Below are 18993 nucleotides of genomic sequence, written 5' to 3' on the forward strand. Positions count from 1 at the left end.
AGTGGCTGGACTGATGGACAGAGATACCTATCCCCAGAAGGGGGAAACACAGATGAGCACTTAGCCAGAGGGCTCAGTAGAGAAGAGGATGCTGTGGTCCTGGGAGCTGAGAGAGGAGCCATAGGCGGGAGCAGAGACAGTGCCAGTGTTCAGACTGCGGACATGGGTGTCAGCCTTGAGCTAATCCCTAGCACGACCAGGAGGGGGCGTCAGTCTGGCAATGAGGGCTTCGCCCTTGATACCCCGTTAGGCATCCTTCCAAGGTCCCAGGATCGCTTGCCGCAAAGACTCTAGTATGGGTGGAATGCTTCAGTGGAACCAATTGGCTGCCATAGTGGTGCCAGTATGTATTACTGCGATGTTGGCAAAATATGCTGCTATCACATCAGTGTGCCATGTGGCTATGATGTTGGCATGGCTTCCAGGGCATCAGCATGGTGGGTGGATGTAGCATTGGTAGGACAGTCCGCTAGAGCACTGGTATGCTTTGTTGGCATGGTATGAGATAGTATTGGCAGCTCGTGGTATGTCAGCTGCTATGTCATTGGCCAGGCATGCTATTAGCATCGCTTTCCCTTCCAGCTAGTGGAAAAGTTCTGCCATAGCTAACGTGACATCCTGATACCCCTCAGGAACCAGCTCAAAGAGCAGGGAACTCCAGCCCAGCAGTAATTTACTGCTTGTACATAACACCAGGCAATTTAATGAGATGTCAAATAAAGGAGAGCCACAGCCAAAAGTTGTTGTTTATGAGGCTGACTGGGTGTGTAATCCCTCTCCTGGAGCACGGTCCTTGTTCCCGCCTTCACCCTGCCTGCCCTGGGTGAACCAGACAAAAGGCATCACGTCGAACAAGGAAATATGGCTGTGGGGAATAATTCCCCGATGAGCTAATGGCAGACGGGTAAATGTGAGGCAGGGAAATGGAAACAAATAAACCTTCACTTCTTTTCTTCTTTGCTCCTTTCTGCTGCCTCTCGCATGTCCTGTCTTGCCTGAACTCCAGCTTAGCTGTGAGTTTCCATGCACTCAGCTCACACACACTGGCCCTGTTCTGTTCCTCCTGAAGTCAACTGCAAAAGTCCCATTGACCTCAGCTGGAACAGGACTGGACTCCGTGAACCTCAGCAGGGGCATTGCTTGCCATCAGTCGCTCATTGGAAGCAGAGCTATTGACTACAACACAGTAACTGGCTCTTCCTGCATGATCATTGTCTGCCCCCTTGCAAACCACAATAGACAGAATTAGTCTTGCAGCCCAAAAGGGCTTCCCCATCTGGGGCAGAGTCTGTGGAGATGGAGAAAACTTGGCCTCTTTGGCGAAGGGAAAGAGTGACCCCTAAAGCTTTCTCCCAGCAGGTACAAATGGAAAGTCTCTTCTTTCTTTTGGGGAGCTCTTTGGTGGCTTACATGAGACGGTCTCAGTCCAGTGCAGTCACCTCTCTCAGACCACTGTCCAGGCCACAGACTGACTGGGCCAAGGAAACGGAACTCCCTTCTCATCCCTAGAGGCTACTCCTCCATATGAAGGCTGAAGCTTATTGGTGCTGGAAAACTTGTGCTGCCACTGTCTGTGCCCGGTCTCTTCTCTGGATAGGTGGACTTTGGTCTCCATGGCTGCTGGTCTGACACTTTCACCAACACCACTTTTAGAAAACAATACAGGTTTTTCCTTCCTCCCCAGCTCCAGCATCCTCGGGAAGAAATCCAGGACTCCTGTGCACATATAGTCACCATGTATGTGCAGTTTTCATATTGTAATCAGAGGCCAAAAGCAGCAGCCCAGTCAGAGAAAGTCACTGGTGAGTCAACACTTTCCCACACTAGCCGGGGATGACTTTATAATGACCAAAATGCCCCGAGACACCCTCTGAAGTGCTTACACTTCGGATAAAGATTCATTGCAGCCTGGGAATCTGCCTCCTGCTGTGTAACTCATCACCCTGGCTGGAGTTGGTGACAGGACATCACAGGGTTCAGGAAGGCCTTTCCTAGCGCTCATGGTGGAATCAATACCTAATCCAGATCTGTGGAAGCAGGAGTCATGTAATCACAGCTTGGGTTCTGACTTCTCAATTATGAAGCACCCTTCATCCCACACCAAATGGCTTTACGATCTATGGGTCACACAGCACCAGTGAAATGCAGCCACTTCTGAGGTGGAGGGCAGCACATGAGTAGGGAAGAGGAAACTTTTGGCCAATAGTGGCAGATTAAAACCCTACCGTTTATGTAAAGTGTCAGACCATGCTGAGCAGCCAGGGATTTAGTTGTAAGTTCTTGTTCAGTACTAAACTTAGCCCCGTCTGAGGGGCTGACTCAGAGCTGCCATGACTGGGGCTTGTCATTCCAGCCCAGGCAGGTATTTCCAAGCTGATGTTTAGAGCATCCCCTTCCAGTTTTTCTACAAGCACAACATTAAAGTGAAAGAGCCTGCAGGCTCCCAGTGAGGTCTGGTGACAGCTGGATTCTAGGAAACTCAGCTGGAGTGGCCAATGCAAGGGAACTGGGGGAAGGAGGAGTTTGGTTCCATGCTGTGGGATTATTTATTTACAGGAAACATTGTACAGGACTCAAAGCTTTGTTTAGCAAGGGGCTTAGAGAGAGGAGACAGTGATCTGCCTGATGGAAATTAAGAGGGGCAAGGTTATGCTCAAGAAAGACCATAATCCTCAAGGGGGAGTACTGCTGCTTTGGGGGCCAAAGGTGTTGCAGGGGTTTGGCTCAGATTCCCAAAGGGAGAGAATACTCCAATCAGGTGAGTACCTGATTTTCCAAAGAGCCCAGCTCCCACTTAGGCCCCCGAATGTAGTGCTCAGCAACCAGCAGCTCCCACTAAGAGCCAATGGACCTGAGCCCAAACCAGCTGGCACAGAGACAAAACTGAACCTCTGCAGCTGGTGGTTCTCTCTGCTCACAGGGAGACATCTCTCCTAGCAACCTATTGCATGGTGGTTGAAAAAACAGAGGCAGGCCCACTTGGGAAGCAAGCCGCAGGCTCTTTGGTAACCTGTGTGTGCAGCCCCTGGGTGTAGTTTACTTTATAGCCGATGGTATCTAAGGAAGTAGGGACTGACTAAAGTCTGGTATATAATGGCTAGAATAAACAAAGGGAACAAGATGCTCTCAGCAATTACTGCCCAGATCTGGTGTTGAATGACTAGAGCTGAGTTACAAGTGCCTGGACATGTACAAATAAGAGTTGCTAAGAAAAATAACAAATCCCCAAGAGTTACAAGTCAGGACAGGGGATCTGTGGATAGTGAGCACGGGGTGGAATCTCATCTAGTCAGCGTAGTGCTGGTGAAAAGCCCGGACCTGACAGCACTGGAGACTGGCGTCCTCTATTTACTCTCAGAACAGGTACCAGGATGGGCAGCAGCAGGACAGGCTTCCCCCACTTGCTGTCCCCTGCCACTGTGCCTCAGACCTGTCCATCAGGGGCATCCTAGGGCAGGGGTCTCAAACTCAATTTGCCTTAGGGCCAGTGCCAGTCCTCAAAACCTCCCAGCGGGCCGATAATGTCACTGAAGATGGTGTTCAGAAAAGAAAACATTTATATTGTATTTTTTATTTCTAATTTCTTAGAAATAATAAAACTGTCATACAATTTTATACAATTCTTTACCCGCCAGGGGGTTTTTAGTGTTTGCCAGACACCTGGCAATGCTTCAGTTCTGTCAGTTTGTTGATATTTGGCCTCCGTGACTGAGAAGTTGAAACCTTCAGGATTGCAGCAAGGTGTGCATCAGATAGTTGCGTTCAGTATTTTGACTTGTTTATATTCATTTTGGAAAAAAGTGACGCTGCCTCCATGACTGACTCTGCCCAGCGACTAGTGATGGTATCTCTGTCCCTCTCCCCCAGCCAATGGGAGATGTGGGGGGCGGCGCCTGCAGCAGACATTGTCGGCAGTGTGACTGCCTGCGTCTCTCCTCCACAGGCCACGGTGGGGAGGTTCTCAGGCTGCAGATAGGGTGGCCAGATCACACAGGTGAAATATCGGGACGCGGGGGGGGCGGGGGGGGCGGAGCTAAAAACAAACAAATCGGCTGCTGGAGCTCCACATCCGGCCCTCCACACCAGCATGCCTCCGCGACGTCTCCACGCCGTCTCCACCTTCCCCCTCCCTCCAGCGCTTGCGCCGCCATACAGCTGATCAGCGCAAGCCGGGGGGGGGGGGGGGGCATGAGCCCCTAGGACAGGAGACCCCTGTCCTAGGGGCTCATGCTCCAGGAGCAGTCAGCGCTTGGCCTCTCTGCAGAAGCTGCTGACAGTGGGCCCAGTCTATGGCAACTCGAGCTGGTGAGAATGTTTTTCCATCACAAAATACTGATTTGTCCAAATCAAAAAGTTTTGTCAAATGTGGCCGCAATTTTATTTAGGGGGGGGAATTGAAAAAAAAAAAAAGCTTTTTGATATGATTGAAACGTTTTGTTGTGATTTCCCTTTTTGAAAGTACTTTTCATTTCCATTTCTTTTTTTATATTATGTACTGTGCTACCAAGTAAAAATGTCAAAACCAGAACAAAATGTTTTGATCGACAAACAACAACCAGTTTTTCAGAACTTCATTTTGCAGGAAATTTCAACACATTGGTTTTGTTGCATTTCAGAAATTCCAGATCCCCCTCTGCTGTAGTAGCAGCTGTGCGGGTGGGCCTTTGGGACGTGCCATTACTCCGCTGGGAACTCGATTGCAGAGGGTGCTGCTTTAATGGAGACATTATATTATCATTTATCACCAGCTTTGCAATAGCACCGACAAGCCCCAATCATGGCCAAGTGCTGTACAAACACAGAGCAAAAAGACAGTCCCTGCCCCAAGGAACTAGCAATGTAAGTGACACCTTTACATAAAGCATCTTTCATGCTCCAGAGAGCTGAATACAGTTCCCAGTAATCAGACTCATAGAAATGCAGGGCACGAAGGGACCTCGCGAGGTCATCAAATCCAGCCCTCTGTACTAAGGCAGGGACAAGTAAATCTAGACCATCCCTGATGTGTGCTTGTCCAGCCTGTTCTTAAAAACCTCCAGTGATGGGGATTCCATAACTTCCCTTGGAAGCTTATTTCTTAGCTTAACTACCCTTAGAGTTAGAAAGTTTCCCCTACTATCTAATCTAAATCTCTCTTGCTGCAGATTAAGCCCATTACTTCTTGTCCTGCCTTCAGTGGGCATGGAGAACGATTGATCACCATCCTCTCTGTTACAGCCCTTAACCTATTTGAAAACTTAGCAGGTCCCCCCTCAGGCTTCTTTTCTCAAGGTGAAACATGTCCAGTTTTTTAGCCTTCTCCCATAGGTCAGGTTTTCTGAACCTTTGATCATTTCGTTTGCTCTTCTCTGGGCTTTCTCCACTTTAGCCCTATCTTTCCTAAAATGTGGCATCCAGCCTTCAACACAATACTCCAGCTGAGGCCCTACCAATGCTGAGTAGAGCAGGACACTTAACTCCTGTGTCTTTACTTACGACACTCCTGTTAACACACCCCAGAATGATATTAGCCTTTTTAGCCATGCCTCACATTGTTACCTCATGTTCAATTTGTGATCCACTGTAACCCCAGATCCTTTAACTAATAAGTTAGATGCTGGCAGTGCAGGAACTACAGAGGCAAATACGGTGGCCACTGCACGGTCGACAATAGCTCTCACACAAAACAGAACCTTGAATAGGCTGTTGTCTGGATTACTTTTCCCAGGTGAGGAATTTAGAGTTAGGTGTTATAACACCCCTAATCTAGCAGCTTTCTGTCTAGATCCCTTCTGTGCTTTGGGGCAGTTTTTCTCCTCTCCTAGTGATGCCTTGGATGTTAGAACCTGGTATTGAGAAAGGGATGATACACTGGACACCACTGGTATCTCCTATTCATGTCAGAAAAGGTGCCGGGAGACCCACAACACCCACCTGGGACCTCGATTTATCATGTTATCCACCATTCTACACATTTCTTCTTCCTCCTTGGTGTTTATGTCCTTCCAATACTTGAGAGACAGCATGGTCTGCAGGACCTGGCATAATACTGGGGATCAGGGACACCTGAGTTGTACACCCAGCTCTGCCACGACCATTCGCTACTCACTAACCTGCTGTGCCTCACTTTCCCTGTCTGATAATGCCTCACAGAGGTGCTGGGCGTGCACTGAGAGTAGTAAATGCTCATATAGTGTGGAGCCTTGTGTGAGCTCTAAGTATTATTACCGCTTGTAACTGGCAATCCTATTCCCTTTATCAATTCTCTTTCAGCCAAGGCTAAGTCTGTGAACAACTTTCTCTGGCTGTAGCTTTCCGTTACATTGACGTGCAAGATGCTTTGGCCGGGTACCCCTGCTTCTGATCAGAGGGAGATGCTGCTGTCGCAGTTCAGGTGCCCGGGGCTATCATGGACTGGGTGGTCTTTCCCATCCAAGCTGGCAGCTGCTGCACAGGGCTGTGATTTATTTCCTGGAGGGGAATTTTGGCAGCTAAATCCTCCTAACAGTGATGTAAGATAATCTGACAGCCGATTTCTGCAGTTAATATTGTGAACTCTGAGCTCATCCAGAGCTGGTTTGAGCCATCTGCCTGCTAAGGTTCCAAGCACTCCTGCCTGGGCATCACTGGTGTTGACTCCCCCTGTTCACTCAGACCTTCTCGGGGTGCTGGCTATTTCACATGCCAACAGCTGCCTGGGAAATCGGCAAGAGGCAATGATATGCCACAGACAATGAAATTGCAGCATACGACCTTAGGTCTCCCAGCTGGCAGGCTAGGGATGCTACAAGCCAGGAGTGGGGTATTTTGAAGGAGCTTCTGCTGCTCATTTTGACTCCAGTCTCCGCTGTCAGTCACTCACTGCCCTGAACACTATGTTGATCCACAGATTTGTAGAAAAGAAACCGTAGAGCAGCTTCACCAGAGAGCGAGGTGAGCGCCTTCCCCCGTCGCCCCAGTGGCAGACATGTGAGTCATGGCGCGTCACTCTGCGCCATTGGGTTTGCACGGATGGGATTCATAGGCATCTTAGGCATTTCTTCAGCTCTCTCTTAACATCCCCGGGAGTTCACGAAGAGGGACCACCAGGGACCGGAAGCCAACCAGACTCCGTTTGTTTATAGGCCAAAACTGGTTAGCTTTGGGAGGGGAAACAAGGAAAGCATGAAATCTTGTAAAGATGCAGGGGAAGACATGAAGACAACAAAGACACAGCAGGTCTTTAAAGGGACAAGGGCTAGAATGAATTAAAACAGGCAGTGCTTTTATTGGAGGCCCAGTTGCGGGAAGGGGAGCGAGAGAAATGATAGCCTTTCGGGACACTACGATGCACAGGAGCTATTTTGTTGGATTCGTTCCTGTGTTTGTTTAAAGACGTTTTTATTGCAATGGCTTCTACTTTCAGAACAGACCTCACAGCAAAGTCCGACATCTGTGTAACTAACTTTATAGCCCATAAAGAGTGTACAGTGCATAGCTCTGCCTTTAGAGCTTCACTGGCATAATCACGCTGTGACATAACTGATAAAAAATGTACTAGTTAAAATGATTCTGCACCTTTATATCGAAGCGTCATGCTCGGGGCAGTATATTTACTACCTACCTTCTCAATTTGGGATGGATTTTTTGACTCTTTGTAGCCTGGCAGTTGGTATCAGAAATGAGAGCTGCGGGTGTTGAAGGACAGTCAGGGGAAGAGGTTCATTAGTATTTTGATTTTTTTTTTAAATGTCTGTCCGGTGCAGTTGTATGGCAAAGTGAGATCACCACTAAGTGAGCCAATAGAACAAGGGTTCAGAGGAGAGGAGAAATGGCACGTCCATAACTGACTGCCACTGTGCTCGGCGAGGTAGTGAGATATGGCTCCTCCTTGTGGCGTTTGGACCACTTCAGCAGAATTTTGATGTTTCAGGGATGGCCAAACTGTAGCTTGTGAGCCGTATGCCCCTTCCCCAACTAGACTGGGGGCGGGGGGAGAGTTAAGGACCTCTGCCTTGCAGCAGGGTGGTGGGGTAGGGGCTTCTGACCAGCAGGGAGGGAGGTGTCAAGGCTTCTGACCAGTGGGGAGGGGGGTCTCAGGGCTTCAGCCCCATGGGGCGCTCCTACTGGGCCTCGGGGCTTCAGCAGGAGCGGGGCTGAAGTCCTGAGCCCTGGCAGATGCACCTCGGCTCTCGAACTTCTGAAGGTTGTTGTATGTGGCTCGGAGAGTTAGTAAGTTTGGCTACCCCTATATTTGTAGCTTTTCTCGCTCCTCATTCTCCCTTCCAGTTCATCCTCAACTATAACCTGTACAGGGCACAAGCACTGGGAAAGTTGCTGTACCAAAGATCTTGCTTTCTTCTCTTGATGTATGGTTAGGCTGACCCTGTTTAAGTGAAGACCTCTTGGAGAGTGTGAAACCCGCCGGGTTGGGTTTGCCTTGTGTGTCTGTGTAGTCTGTCTGTGTCATGGCAGGAATCTGAGCAGGGGCCCCCAGGCTTAGTTGGCAGGAACTTGCTCAACTTTGAGGAATGCAGCACTCCACGGTAATCTCACCAAAGGGGTGGCTTGGTAATAAAACCAAAACCAAATAGTGCTGCCTACTCTGGGATGGCTCAGCTCCAGGTTGGTGTAAAGGCCTATAAACAAGGGGCCGGAGCCAAGGAGCTTTCCTGATTCTGCTGTAATAGAAAGGGGCAGGGGGGCAAGCTGCCAACCCACAGAAGAATCCAAATGAGGGGAGCAGGCTGGCCTGCCCCCGGGCAGAGCTGGGGAGTGTGCCAGCCAGCCAGGCCCTAAAGAAGCTGGGTGGCAAGAGGTCAATGGGCCGCAAGCTCAGTGGTTTGATCATTGGCCTGCTAAACCCAGGGTTGTGAGTTCAATCCTTGAGGGGGGCACTTAGGGATCTGGGGCAAAATCAGTACTTGGTCCTGCTAGTGAAGGCAGGGGGCTGGACTCGACTCAATGACCTTTCGGGGTCCCTTCCAGCTCTATGAGATAGGTATAAGGGATACTACCTTATTCCTCTACCCTACAAAGGCATGTTCCCCCCACCTTCATTGTGTACCGCACAAGCCAGGTCATTCAAAATGTTATAACAGTCTCTGCTTTGCACTGAGTCAGTGCGATATCCAATGCCGTGTTGCTTCAGTGAGGCTGAGGGAACCGTGAGTGGGTAAGAGGACTGAATTTTGTTCTGAGATGATGCAGCTGACTTGAATCGCTTTCCACCCAGCCAGAGCTGATTTCCCCCTTCTGGGAGTTAGTCCCTTTTCCAAGGCAGAGCCTGGCTTTGATTTGTGCCTTGAGGAGATGTCAGGAAGACTAAACAGTGAAAAAGTCCTTGGTTTCTCCGCCTGACCCACGGAGCTGCTCTGGGGGAAGTGAAGGATCAATAGCCCCTCTGCTCAGCCCTGACATGTCCGTAGCAGCCTGACAGTGAGAGGAGATGGACTTGTGGGACACATACTTCCCCAGGGTGAAGCTGTACGACACTGAGGCTCCGCAGCCCTGGCTATGTTGAGGTGGCCATGGGGCAAGTTGCCACTGGGCAGATGGCTTAAGTGCCTTATGGCCCAGCTGAGGATTCTGCATGGCAACCATGCTAGCCATTATGTGCCTGGTACAGACCCATGAATAGGCCCTTATTTCAACTGTGACAGATCTGAGATTATCCAGCAAATGGCAACACCATAAATCAGCTCACGTAGGCCCAGGGTCACTGGAAAGGCTCACAAATCTCCGCAAACTCTTGGGTGAACCCTCCAGACCACAAGAGTTTTCCCTGACTGTATCCTAAACATTTTTCACAGTCTCCACATTCAGGTACCTAGAAATTCAGGGCCTGAGCTGGTTCCCATTGAGAACAGTGGGACCCTCACTATTGATCACCATGGGAGGCTGATCAGGCCCCTTAGTAACTGTCATTAGCGTTGTTTGTTATGAGCCTGATCTAAGGTCCATTGACATCAGTGGGGTTTGGATCAGGCCTTAAAATAACGAAGCACAAGGAATTTCACTTCTCCTGGTGAGTACAAGCAGCTAGAATTGTTCCTCCCCAACCTGTTCTCTCTCTCCCCACAGGCCCAAAGCTTGAACCCCCCCATAAGTAATATATTTTTTCTTTAAATACCCTCCTGATTCTGAAATGTCTCTTGGCCCCTCTGTGACCCAAGGGAAGAGAGAGTGAAATCCCTGCTTCTGGGCCTCCTTCCCCTCCCAGTGACAATGCCCTAGTGCTCTGTATCTGCGGGTGGGGGGGTGCGTGGGTCTCTCCACCAGACCCCTCCTGGGTCTCCCATTCGCAGGAGCTGACTGTGGGATTGAGCTGTGTGAGTCTCCCGCTCCTCCCGGTTCTTCAGGGAGACCATGTTCGTTTTGGCCCCTCTTGGCCTGCTTCATGAGAAAGAAGCAGACGGATGGGCAGTCTGAGGGATGACGCAACCACAGGCCAAAACACAGCTGGGAGATAACCCTGTAGGTCAATAGCAGCCTTGGCAGTGTCCCTCGGAGCAGTCTGGAAGCGTTGAACCTCTGCTGTCTATAAATTACAGGCCTGGCCTTTCCCAATAAGAATTTGAACCAAATGGGTCCTAACGCTGCTAGGTGCTGAGCACCCTCAGATACCACTGACACCCTCCAGAGTCACTCAGCACCTTGCAGGATCAAGCCCTTTATCCCAACCCTGTCTCACTGGTTTCTTTTCCAGATTTTGACTGTGTCTATTGCTGGCAAAAGAGCCAGGCCTGGGAGAGCTGGAGACTGAAGGCCTCTATTTACAGGCAGCCAAAGCAGTGCCGCCTTGTGGTTCATCTTGCCCCACCCGGGGTGAGGGACATGGCTGTCTTCTAACCTTCCTCCCATGGCGCACTGGTGTATGTTTGTCACCATCTCGCAGAGTGCCCACGTCACAAACAGATCCCACCCACAGGGAGTTCTGGCGCTTCCACTGGCTGAGCTTTGTAACTAAAGATATATCCCACTTCTCTAACACCTTCCATCTGAAGGCCCCAAAGCCCTTTACAAGCACCATTTGGGAGGGGACGGTGGTATACGCCCCATTTTACAGATGGGGAGCTGCAGAACAGAGGGGTGAAGAGACTTTATCAAGGTCACACAGCACCACAGCATCAGAGTCAGGCATCCTAACTTCCAGCTCCTTGCCTTACCAACCATCGAGATAACTTAGGCTCTTATTTGGCCCTCATTAGCGCAGTATCTGAGCACCTCTCAGTCTTGAACATAGTTATCTCGCAACACCCCTGTGCGGGACAGCAATGCTATTATCCCCATTTTGCAGGTGGGAAACTGAGGCACAGAGAGACAAAATCACTTGCCCAAGGTCACACAGGAAGCCTGTGATGGAGCAGGAAATTGAACCCAGGTCTCCCAAGTCCCAGGGTAGTGTCTTAACAACTGGAAAATCCTTCTTCCCTAAGCTGCATCCTGAAAGTGAACAGCTGTTTACAGCTGGGGCTAAGCCCTTCTTATCCTTCTGTCATGTTTGTTCAGCAGGTTGCTGGTTTACACAGTGGCTGTTAAAGGAGCTGTTTTGCTTGAACTCACCTCAGGCCATATGAAGTTTTGAAAATAAGCGACTGCATGCTCCAACTTAGAGATCCCTAGGTGGGTAGGTGATGCGCTGCCTTCCCAGCATCCTGTAATATCAGTGGACCAGGAACGGGTCAGTGGCACAGGGCACAGCTGTTCATGAAGCAAACTGTGCCATGCTAGAGACTGACCCGGTCACAGACCTGGCACCTCAGTACGATAAAATAAACTTGGACTGAGCCAGTGGATATTCTTCAGTGGCTCAGGCTGAGGCTGAGGTGACGTGTTCACAGGGAGAGGGGCCAGCAGTTCCTCTTGAGACAAAGCAGAACCATTTTCTATCCATGAACTCAGCTGCTTGAGATAAGTTTGGAATTTTAACACCCATTTAAGCATCCTCCCTCCACCCCCTGTCCAGTCCTGGTGCTTACATCCAGGCATGAGAGATTCCATCCTGTCAGTGGACATGTCCTGGAGAACAATACTGGAGACAGGTTTGGAATGGCACTGCCTGAAAATCCCTGCCTGACAGGGTGTTCTGGCACCCTCTCGAATAGGAAAGGGTGGAAAGCAGCCGAAGCCAGGTCATTTGCTAAGTCACAGAGTCTGGCAATGCCCAGGTGCCATTTAGTGGACATCCATAATCACCTGAGAGTCCCAACCAGTTGGGAAGGGAACCGCCAAAGGCCTGTTGGGCCACAGCTGAGTTTAACATACTATGTAGCTGGTCTGGGATTATAAATGTCAGAATGCCCTGCAAAAAGAACAGGAGTAGTTGTGGCACCTTAGAGACTAACAAATTTATTTGAGCATAAGCTTTTGTGGGCTACAGCCCACTTCTTCGGATGCCCTGAGCTGCCTGAGAATTACTCACAGCCCCTTCTCATTTCTTATCACCCTTTAACCTCCCTGATGTGCAGGCAAAGGAGACCAGCAGTACTCCAGAAAGTGACCTCAAATCTTCAAGTCCATAGAGACCAAGAATGTTCTGATGGGGGCGCTATTAACTTGTCTCTTTTTAAGCCTGGACTGCGTGACCATTGCACCTTCTCCTGCCGTCCAGCTTGTCTTAAAAAGGAGGCCACACAGCACTTGTGTTGGATTCAGGCTGTAGAGATCACCTGCCTCTCATCCTTTATGGGCTACAGTCCTCAGTCCTTCCTAGCATATAAATGTTGACAGCGCTGGAGCCTACCTCCAGCTACTACAGTGCAGTACATCTGGGTTGCTGGGGGTGGAGTGTGAGCTGAGATGAAAAAGAACAGCCCAGGGTGTTGGGGTCCTTTCCATTCCACAGGGGACTCTATATATTGAACTCTTCCAACCTTTGGAGCCTGGATCAATGCACCGCATTGTTCGATGCAGTCATATAGACCTTCCTGTTGCAAAACCAACAGCAGCAAAAGGCAGGTCTCAGTTCTCTGTGTAGGTGTGTATTTGTGCTGCAGAAGTGACAACGGTTCTTTAGGGAAAAAGGCAATTTTCCCACCCCAGGCAGCATAGCTGGATGTGTGGCTCATGAGGGTGGAGAGTTTAGGCAACTGGCATTCTGGGTTCTAGTCTTGACCTTACCGCTGGGTAAATCATGTTAATCTCTTGGGCTCATGGCATTGTTGCCAATGCAGCCTGGCTTTTCTAGGAGGTCATTAGGGCATCCCCTGTCTTATTCTCCTGTCCCCAGCAGACTATGTTATATTTGCATGACACTGTATTTCAGCACATGCTCGGGTTTCTCTTGCGTGAACTTTCCCTTCATAAATAGATGAGTGATGAATCCGGACCCATGTTCTAAGTTTGCAGGTGGCAGCTCCACTCACGCTTTTCACGTGAGCCAGTTCATTTTGCCTTGCAGGAGAGTTTGATTGTTTAAGTAGACGCCAGGTGCTTTATTCTTTCCCTAATACTCCCACTCTTCAGCTGCAGCTGGAGGAGCCCATTAGAGCAGCCGGCTGCTTAGTGACCTTTTGGTATCCATGGAGAGGAGAGGGTAACCATAGAGTAACATCAAGCAGTATTTCCTCCAGCTGGGCCTGTTTCAAGGCACCACTCTAGGGTGCTTTCTTCCCACCTCATCTAGGGAGCTGACTTCCAAGGTGCAGTCAGATGAGCTGCACTGAGGCCAGAGTTGTTCGGCCTTATTGGAAGCCGAACTTAAAAGGACACAAGTGGCAAGGTAGTTTAGTTAAATAATTGTTTCCCCCTTCCTGTTTTGAGCAAACCCCCTGTACCTTGATCCTAACACTTGCTTCCTTGTTTTATTACTATTATTTAAAGCTACTGTGGCTCAGTGTGGGTTCAGGGCTGCCCTTCCCCCTCCATTGCTTCCCATGCAGGATTGGGGCTTCTGGAGGGGTCAGGTTTTCCAGAGCTCAGCATGCTGGGTGTTGAGTCCTTTTGCATATTAAACCCTTAGTTAACTGCCTGAAGGGGAGCTGTCTTGTTTGGAAAGCCCGGGCTGCTGAGTGTTTGTGGAGCTGGGATTAGGGCCCAGATCCTCACAGATACGTAAGACCCTAACTCCCCTCGCGGCTCTGTGCCTAGATCATTGTGCTCCAGTTCTCTGCCTGTGCCTCTGTCCATCTGCATGGAGCTGAACTGACCGAATGCAAACACAGCAAATCCTCGCTGTAGGGCTTTTTCCATAAAACCTGCCACAGACGAAGCCAGGGCAGCTCTGTTTAATAAGCTAATAACATTCTTTGCATGTTTTTCCTTGTCTTACAAGGATTTTCAATATTAACTGTAAGAGGGGGGCAAAGCGGAGTAGGGGAAAAACCTCCAGATGCAGGGAGTCGCATAGCAGGATATTCAAAAAGCGCCTGGCTGCATCTTTAGGCACCCAAATCCCTTTCAAAAGCTAGTCCTCGGTTCTTTTTTTTTTTTTTCTATTCCGCTTTGCCCTCCTCTTGCAGTTAGCATTAAAAATCCCTGTAAGACACACGGAAAAACATGCAAAGAATGTTATTAGCTTATTCAGTGGAGCTGCCCTGGCTGTGTCTGTGGCAGGTTTTATGGAAAAAACCCTACAGCGAGGATTCAAAGCTTCTTAGCATCTATAGTCATAAACCTCCCTCTGCCAAACTGCTTGTGGATAATAGCCATCTCCGCCATTATCTATAAGTAGTTCACACCTACCAAGTGCTTTATGGTGCTAGTAACAAGTACAGACATTCGGGAATAGATCCCTGGGCTGCCCTATAAGCAGGGAAGTGTTATTCACCCACTTTTGCAGATCGGTGCCTGGCAAGAAGAATTGAATTGCAGTGAGTGAGTCAGTGGCCCAGCCATATTTAGAGCAGAGCGGTTCCTGACTCCCTGGCTAGGGTTTGCTTCTGCAGACCACACTGCCTGAACAGCTGATCAGCTGTTTGCCTCTTCAAACCCTGCAACCTTATCCCTAGGGGACATTGTTGCAAGTGAATGGAACACCAAGCTGTGACTAGGGATGGGGCCAAAACTGTAAAACAGCCATCTGGATGCTCAATGTCCCAAGGGGCCAGACACCATCTGGGCTCAAGTGACTGGCTCAAGGCCACTGAAGGAGTCTGTGTCAAATCTGGGGCTTGAATCTAGGTCGACCAGCCCCATGATCAGAATGCTAGAGACCACAAATCCGAAGGAGACTTAACCAAGAGAGGTCCCGATTCACCAATGCACCTTGTGGGGCCGCTTACAGAAGTGCAAAATAAATGTAAAATGCTCTGCCTGTGGTCTGATTGTGTGTTACATCCACACTGCATTATGTAAATAACCACACAAGCTATGGTGAAGCGGGCCCAGGTAAGTGACTGCAAACTACTGACGCCGAGGGTGCTTCAGGGTGAAGAGCACGATCCTTTTAGATTGTTTGTGCGCTTGTGTCTGATTTTTTTTTTTCCACTTGGTAAGGTGAGAACTTGATTGAGTGAGTTTGGTTAATTGGTTTTGAGGCCCCCTATTCAAGGACAGATACACTTAACAAAGGAGGCGCTGAGGAGAGTCAGACACCTCTTATAAGCCTTCTCTTCTTTAAACACTCCATCCTCCTCTGGGAAAAATCAACATTTGTCTTTCCGAGTCTGACAAACAACAGCATTATGTACTCCATCCTGAAAGCAGCCCTAGGACTGCAGCTTTCTGGTGATCAATTCTGCGGTGTCAGTCCAGGGACTGGAGGGGGGGGGAACCCTCTAAAATAGAAGCCAGAGAGCGCTGCGTGTTTGAAATCAGAGCAGGAAAGCACTGAAGGGCCACTGGGGAAAATCTGCAGCTGAAAACCAAAAGCATCTGTCGAATTGCACAGAGCGTACATGAGGAAAGCAGGAAACAGAGTTTTTTAAATGCCTGTATTTTTGAGCCGCCCATTGCTGCGCAGTGTTACAAAGCTCTGCAGAATGTCAGAGTGCGCCGAAGCTTTGCCATGGGAGTTTTCATCCCTAGCCAGAGCCTAGAATAGTATGGGGCTGAGGGCAGGAGGGAGGAGTCTTGGGACCATTTGATCTCCTGTGGACATACTTGATTCCATATTTAAAATTTCTCTTCCCTCCATCAAATCAGATAAGGGATCTCTCTAGCCAGGCGGTGGCCCTGGGTTTGCTTTGTGACAGGAGAGTTTCAGAAAGCTTGGTGGTTCGGCTGGGTGATGAGCACCCCAAAGTTTGAACACTGAAAGCTCTTTGGGGGTAGGAACCAACAGTTTGTTCTATGTTTGTATAGCGCCTAGCACAGTGGGATCCAGCTCCTACATGCCTCTGCAAGATACATAATTCCATGAATTATTATTATTATTTGAGGCTCATAAGGCTGCAGAGCTGGGCTGAAGGTCTTGTGAGAGCTGGTTACCATAGATGTCCGGTATTTTCTCCTTCCAGCCTGGCCAGAAATTGGAGATGGGCTGGAGCCATTTGTTCAAACACCCAGGCCTGTCCCCAGAACATTGTTGGGGCTGATAAAAAGTAAAGGGCAGCCAGATCTCAACCACTCCGAGTTTGGTTTTGCAAACTCTGACTGAAGGTTTTTGTTTGTTTTCTTCGTTTTTTTGTAAAACCAAATTCACCTCTGAGTTTAAGTCCATCTCTCATGGAAATAGCACAAGAGCAGCATTTCACTTGGCATGTCACCCCCGCCATTTCTGAGTTCGAAGGGAGCTTGGAAGCGTTGTGTGGTAAATGAGGGGCGGGGAAGTTAGAGGAACATCAACAACTGGGAATCTAGTAGAGAAGAGAATTACAAGTAATTTCAGGCATGATACCTGCCCCCGAGTCACCTTCCTGATTGTTATGGTTTCACACAGTATTATTTTCCTATTCATTTAAAAATGTTTCTCTCCCCTATTGCTGTCTGAATCCCTCACGAAGAGCAGAGGAAATGGTGAAATTGACCCCCTGCACAAAGAAGCTATTTCTCCAGTGCCTGGTAACTGGTGTAATTATTTACATTTGTACAAAGGTGTATTCAGAGAGTGTGATTTGTCAGTGAAGTCACGTGGTACCATTTCTGCTACCTGATTGCGTGACTGATTTTTAAACCAGAGAAGCACAAGTGCTGACTGACACCCTTTACAGTACAAATAATCGCTTGTGCTAATATTTTTGGTGCCTTCATAACTCACCAGCATCTTCCTGAATAGATGGCAGATGTCCAGGCACTCATGAATAATGAATAACATTCCCACTAACAACAACGAACAGATCCAACCACTCCCATCTGTGGAACTATTTGTGACTCCCGTTTTGTATGATTCATCCAGCCCTCCTCCTCCTCCCTGTGTGTAGTCTGGCCTGAAATGGTCTCCGCAATACCTAGAGGCCATTTTAACCTTTGAACACCTTACCATGGCATGTGGTGGATTCTCCATCACTGGAAATCTTTAAATCACGACTGGATGTCTTTCTAAAAGACATGAACTACTTCGACTGCAAGCGAGTGGGCATGATGCAGGAATGGGCGGAGTTAACGCAGGTCAGGCAGATGGTATTGATGGTCCTTTCTGACCTTAAAATCTATGGATTCGTTAATCACTCTCTGATCATAACTGGAGAGGAACTCAGTTTAAAACTCGTTTGAGCATTGGCCTGCTAAACCCAGGGTTGTGAGTTCAATCCTTGAGGGGGCCACTTAGGGATCTGGGGCAAAATCAGTACTTGGTCCTGCTAGTGAAGGCAGGGGGCTGGACTCGATGACCTTTCAAGGTCCCTTCCAGTTCTAGGAGATAGGATAATTCCTTTTCTTGCTCTAAGCTTGGGAAAATTCAAGTCTCAGCTTTGCAACTGGGGCTCACCTCCATCCATAATCACCGTTTACATAGTTCTAGCTTTTGGCCACTGCTCAGTGGCAGAATGATGACCTTCCAAGCGACACACATGGTAGCTAGTACCATGCGACATGCCCAGTGCGAGACATGTGGGCAGTTTATTCATACCAATTCCACGGCAGCTTGCTGGAGGGATGACTGTGCTCCAGCTGTTGGCCAGATTCTGAGCTGCTGTAAATCACCATAGCTCTATTAAAGTCAACAGAGCTTGGCCAGTTTACACCAGCTTAGAATCTGACCCCTGATCTGCCCAAGGTTGCTGAGCACTGACAATTCTGCCAGTTAGGCCATACAGTGCTTGTAGGCAGCAGTGCACCTAGGCACGTGCCACAGTCACATGAGCACACCGGCAAGTAGCTGCATCAGAAATGGGCATTGATCCATGCCTGAATCCATTACCAGTGTAAACTAGGGAACTGCAGATGCAGCCCTGCCTCTCTTCCAGTGAGAGGTCTGTTTGCAGCACGCTGCTGCTGCTGCCAGAGACATCTGATCCAGGATGAAAAGCAAAAGAAACCATACACATGGGTTGTGTTTTTGTCCAGCTGTGCTCAGCTTATTTGGAGAGTGTCTCCATTACACAGAACTTGGGGAAAGTATCAGGTTCTTCAGTGCGTGTTTCTGATTAGGGCTGGAGCTCAGTTTCACATATTCCTTTTTGGGTTTAGTGGTAAGAGTGGATTTAGAGCGAATGAAGGAGAAGTACTAATTGCACTGGCTGGAGTCAGGCATAGATTTCTGCCCCCATTACCTGCAATGTTCTGCAAATAAATGCCACTTCTAGCCTTCATCAACTTTGCTGCTTCCAGGCTGTTCCAATGCAGCTCCATCCTCACCTGCAGCACCCTCTGCTGTTCCACTTCTAGTGCTCTGTTGAACAGACCTGGTCAGGGTTGTTGAGCTACCGGAGAACCTCAGAGTTATGAACACCAGAGTTACATACTGACCAGTTAACCACACAGCTCATTTGGAACTAGAAGAACACAATCAGGGGGCAGGAGACAAAAAGAAAAAAGCACCTACAGTTCTGTGTTAAACGGAAACTACTAAAAAAAATTGAGGGAAAGCAGCATTTTTCTTCTGCATAGTAAAGTTTCAAAGCTGTATTAAGTCAATGTTCAGTTGTGAACTTTTGAAAGAACAACCAGAACGTTTTGTTCAGAGTTACGAACCACCTCCATTCCCAAGGTGTT

The 18993-nt window shown here is 48.9% G+C and overlaps 1 protein-coding gene across 4 annotated transcripts in view; it reads left to right on the forward strand.

Moving 5' to 3' along the window:
• SEPTIN9 (septin 9) overlaps nucleotides 1-18993 on the forward strand; it is a 253554-nt gene that overhangs the window by 14839 nt on the left and 219722 nt on the right. Inside the window, exon 1 of one of the 4 annotated variants that reach the window (XM_008163848.4) lies at nucleotides 1721-1802. The exons of 2 other annotated variants lie outside the window; for them this stretch is intronic. In XM_008163848.4, coding sequence (XP_008162070.2) covers nucleotides 1736-1802 — 67 coding nt within the window. In that variant the 5' untranslated portion in view covers nucleotides 1721-1735. Of the gene's footprint in view, nucleotides 1-1720; nucleotides 1803-13596; nucleotides 13682-18993 lie in introns of those variants that run through there. One more of the 4 variants, XM_065562712.1, reaches the window with a different exon arrangement.

This window comes from Chrysemys picta, chromosome 12 (genome assembly GCF_011386835.1).
Source record: "Chrysemys picta bellii isolate R12L10 chromosome 12, ASM1138683v2, whole genome shotgun sequence".
In the NCBI taxonomy this organism is placed as follows: Eukaryota; Metazoa; Chordata; order Testudines; family Emydidae; genus Chrysemys; species Chrysemys picta.